This window comes from Cynara cardunculus, assembly GCF_001531365.2.
Source record: "Cynara cardunculus var. scolymus isolate 2C chromosome LG 3, CcrdV1, whole genome shotgun sequence".
Classification (NCBI taxonomy): Eukaryota; Viridiplantae; Streptophyta; class Magnoliopsida; order Asterales; family Asteraceae; genus Cynara; species Cynara cardunculus.
In genome coordinates, this window is record NC_037530.1 from 2,453,705 (window position 1) to 2,458,515 (window position 4,811).

At 37.4% G+C, this 4,811-nt stretch overlaps 1 protein-coding gene across 1 annotated transcript; it reads left to right on the top strand.

Annotated features, from left to right (window-relative positions):
* Positions 1–1,409: 1,409 nt before the first annotated feature.
* LOC112510467 (serine/threonine-protein phosphatase PP1 isozyme 3-like) lies at positions 1,410–4,801 on the top strand. Its single transcript, XM_025115888.1, has 4 exons — positions 1,410–1,732; positions 2,956–3,515; positions 4,202–4,438; positions 4,538–4,801. Exons 1-4 carry the CDS (start codon positions 1,558–1,560, stop codon positions 4,559–4,561), a joined length of 996 nt encoding a protein of 331 aa, XP_024971656.1. The 5' UTR covers positions 1,410–1,557; the 3' UTR covers positions 4,562–4,801.
* Positions 4,802–4,811: the final 10 nt, after the last annotated feature.

The following is a 4,811-nucleotide window of genomic DNA, read 5'->3' on the forward strand; positions in this document are numbered from 1 at the left end:
CATCCTGGTAAACATCATCTGGATGGTATACACATATGCATACTAGTAATTGAAACTTTGTTTGATTTTTATGCATGTGTGCATGTTATGTACATGTTCATACCATATAAATTGCTTAAAATTATCAAAATGCACATGTACATACCGTCAAAATGAATGGTTACTGAAGTGTTCCTAAGTTTTTTATTTTTTTTTATGGTTTTCCCTTAAACCTGACCCTATATATATATATATATATATATATATATATATATACACACACACACATATATATATATATATATATATATATATATATATATATACACACACACACATATATAGGAACCTTTTTTTCTCCTCAAAGGCTCGTATGGAAAGTAAGTATGGGGGTTCAACATATTCTTATATGGTATCAGAGCTAGGTTTGCCACATTAGGGGACCCGATACTCTAGCTACCCCCCCTCTCGACAATTTATTTCCATCTAGCCTCCGTTAGATGGGGGGGGGGGGTGTTGGAGTCCTACATCTACTAGACTTGAACTACTACTTATATATATGTTTGAACATTCTCTTTTTTCTCAAGGGTTCTTATGGAGGGTAAACATAAAATCCATATTCTCACTTTTTCGAGCCAGAGATTTTCATATATTTATAAATCATAAAATCAAGATGTAAAAACTTTTGAGCTCGAGTTCATGAACATATCGACCAATCTAGAATTCATACTCATAACCGAACTTATAGAACTTGAATTTGGATAATAATGTACAACTTAGAATTATTAACAAAAAAAGAGAGGAAGCCGAATCTTAACCCGTCATGACCAAAAATCTAAAACCAAATTCGGACCAACGATCCTAAACCAGTCATTTATGCATCTTTATCTAAAACCAACTAGAGTTAGCTCAACTGACAATAAAACTTGAGCATTTCACGATCTTTGTTGGAAGTCACTGTTCAAAGTCCTGCAAAACTACTAGGAATTTTCCAGATTATTTTTCAGAATCTTTAAAATTAATCAAGATATATGTAAGCTGATCTAAACACCCATGATTTAAAAAACATACTTTTTTTATTAACTTGGATATCCAATCCGTTATGTGAGCTGACTAATCCCAGACGACCACCTGCTCTGCAGATAGCCCGGAGTCACTGCATTTGAACCTCCATGGCCACAAGGAGATTTTTATTTCTCCTTACATTTGAACCTGATACTTCCAGGTACTTTTTATATTTAAAGTCAAACTCAAACCATTCAAACACGATAAAAAAAAAATACTTTTAAGATACAAGTCATCAGGCACTTTGTGAGCAGCCGTACGAAGTCAGCTGTCCACGATCATCACCCACCCACACCCCTACACGAACTCTATCCGTCCAAATCGAATTTCCCTTTTCATCTCTTGTGTATATATATATATATATATATATCTCTCTCTTACCACTTCCCCCAAATTTAGGTTTTTCCAGATTCTCTTTTCAATCGTTCTTCCAAAACCCACAAACCCTCATCGATTTTTCTCATCAATTTCACAAAGGGTTTCTTCGATTAATCAATAAATAGCCACATAAACATGGACCAATATGTTCTTGATAACATGATTCGTAGGCTGCTTGAAGTTAAAGGAAGACCTGGTAAACAGGTTCAACTCACTGAGCCAGAAATCAAGCAACTCTGTGTCGTATCTAGAGAGATTTTCTTGCGACAGCCGAATTTGTTGGAACTCGAAGCACCCATCAAGATTTGTGGTTTGATTCCTGTTCTTGGATTATGTTTTTGTTCTTGATTTTTTGGTATTTGTTTTATAAATCTCTGTATGATTAATTTCATATGGGTTTTTTGAGTTTTTATCTGTTCTTTGATGATTAATGTGAATCTGTTCTTTGTTCATCAAATAGAAGTTCCCCCTTTTATATATGTTTGAAAAATTGCAGCTTGTTCTTTGTGTTTTGGTTTACAAGAAGTTATGTATGAGAAATTGTTGTGATCTTATGGTAGTATGGTGTTAGTCTTGCTGATCATATAACACTAGGGGTATTTAGGTAACTTTATGTTGCTTCGTGTTCGATTCTAAGAGATGGGCTAGTCTCTAGGGTGCGTTTGGTATCCAGATTGGATCGGATAGGATTGAACATGCAGTCATGCAGGGAGGTAGGTAGGTAGGTAGGCGGATGAAAGAATTGTGGCTGGTTTTAGGGGTTCTAATTTCGTAAGGGTAGTTTAGTAATTCACCAACCTTGTCTCATCTCTCTTATTTTCGTTCCATCTATTTTGGTGTTCGATTTTAAGAGATGGGCTGGTTGTGAAACCGGATACTTGAGCATGCGTTTGGTATGCAGGATTGGATTGCACTGGACGGGCGATAGGCAGGTGAAAGAATTGCGGAAGATTTTCGGGTTCTAATTTCATAGGGGTAGTTTAGTAATTTATCAATCTTGTCTCGTCTCCCTGATTTTCATTCCATTTATTTGTGTTCAATTTTAAGAGATGGAGAGTGCATTTGGTATATTGGATTGGACTGGGATGAGTGAGAAGGTTTTAGGGTTTTAATTTCATATGGGTAGTTTAGTAATTTATCAATCTTGTCTCATCTACTTGATCTTTGTTCCACCTATGTAGATGGGACAAAGAAAATGCATTTTTATCCCACTAGCTTATTATCCAACAACTAGCTTTTCAGCCAACAACTAGCTTTTTAGCTAGCTTATTAGCCAACAACTAGCTTTGCAACTAACAAGCTAACAACTAGCTTTTTAGCTAGCTTATTAGCCAACAACTAGCTTTTCAAGTAACAAGCTAGCTTTTCAAGTAACAAGCTAACAACTGGCTTATCAGCCATAATTACTTTTTACACCAACACTCTCCAAGCGAATGGTGATCAAATTTGACATGTCATATATGCCTCGGTTTTCTTTTTTAAGGTGCAAGAAATACTAACAAGAAACTAACCGAATGGAACGATGGTTATCAGGTGACATCCACGGTCAATATTCTGATCTTTTGCGCCTTTTCGAATACGGCGGATTACCTCCTCGTGCCAACTACTTATTCCTCGGTGATTATGTTGACCGAGGGAAACAAAGCCTCGAGACAATATGCCTTCTTCTTGCCTATAAGATAAAATACCCAAATAACTTCTTCCTTCTGCGTGGAAACCATGAATGCGCGTCCATCAATCGAATATATGGATTCTATGATGAATGTAAAAGAAGATTCAACGTTAAATTATGGAAGATTTTCTCTGATTGCTTCAATTGCCTGCCTGTGGCCGCTCTTATTGACGAAAAGATTCTGTGCATGCACGGAGGTCTTTCACCCGACCTCAATAACTTGGATCAAATTAGAAACTTGAGGCGGCCTACGGACGTACCGGATGGTGGTTTGCTTTGTGATCTTCTTTGGTCGGATCCATGTAAAGATGTTAAAGGATGGGGGATGAACGATCGTGGAGTTTCGTATACTTTTGGTGCTAATATCGTCACCGACTTTCTTCAGAAGCATGATCTGGATCTTGTTTGTCGTGCTCATCAGGTTTGGATATCTACACTCGGTTCTTCTTGTTTATATTGTTTATGTCCTGCACATCGAGAAAAATGTATTGTGGAAAAATTCCCATTTCAGCTAAATGACAATTTTACCCTTGATAATAGTTGGAGTACTGAATTTCCCAACTCATAGTTAAGGGTAGAATTGTAAAGTAGACATTTACATCGGGACGGAGGGAGTAACACTTTGTTTTTGGGATGACCGATGGCAATTGTTGGAATGCTTTTATGTTGGAAATTACGTATTTACCCGGAAACGATGGCATTTATATGGCTCGGCTCGACAAGCTTCCTCTATCTTGTCTTTTATCGGAAGGGTATTTTAGAACCCGAAAAATTGTCAAACAATTTCCTTCAACGAATGGAGCACAATAAATGATCCATTCGTATCGACAACAAATAAACATATTAACCATAAAAACCATAATAAAACACTTCCAATATATCCAAAACACTAAACCAAACTAAACGAACCCAATATATCTCAATCAAAAGTAGGATTTAAAGGGTAAGATGTATGCGGATCTATCCTTCTCCCCAAAGGGTAGAACAGTCATTTTGCATAAAGACACCGTGCTCGTGAAAAGGCAAGCAGAACAGAAAACAGAGGAATATCAATATGTTTTCCGAGTGATTTTACACAGTGATTGAAGGTCGGTAAATTGATTGCAGGTTGTCGAAGACGGATACGAGTTCTTTGCAAACCGGCAACTCGTAACCGTTTTTTCCGCTCCGAATTACTGTGGGGAGTTTGACAATGCTGGTGCTATGATGAGCGTGGACGAGACTCTCATGTGCTCGTTCCAAATTCTAAAACCCGCGGAAAAGAAGCCAAAATTCAATCCGGGTATCAATTTCTTTGGGAGCACAACCACAGCTAAACCGGGAAACACTCCACCAGGAGTCAAGGTACGTCGACAACATTAGCAAAATGTCCGAAACGACCTTCGTAATTTGTACTCTTATTAGCCGCAAACGTTGGTCTTTATTTTTCTTACGTTTTTGCAGCCTTTTCTCGGAGCTCGAGTATGAGATTTGGAGCACGAAGGGACTCGCGGTTGAAGGGTAAAATTCGGGGGAATAAATTTTATTGTTCGATAGGCTATAGTTGCGTGGAGGTTAGATGAAAAACGTATCTAACCGTTGTTGATTGTTGTACCCTAGTTATACGTAGTATATAATACCCCGGTTGTTAATTAACCCTATAACTAAAAACGTATTATTGACACATTCCTTGATAATTTCGGGGACAAATAAAACGGAGTTGGTGTATTTTGGTTTG

What these genes read in the sequence shown, in the direction of transcription:
- LOC112510467 (XM_025115888.1), top strand. Translation starts at nt 1,558, where the DNA reads ATGGACCAATATGTTCTTGATAACATGATTCGTAGGCTGCTTGAAGTT. An exon ending in AGCACCCATCAAGATTTGTG is followed by an intron (nt 1,733 to 2,955) that starts GTTTGATTCCTG and finishes GATGGTTATCAG; the next exon opens with GTGACATCCACGGTCAATAT. An exon ending in TTGTTTGTCGTGCTCATCAG is followed by an intron (nt 3,516 to 4,201) that starts GTTTGGATATCT and finishes AATTGATTGCAG; the next exon opens with GTTGTCGAAGACGGATACGA.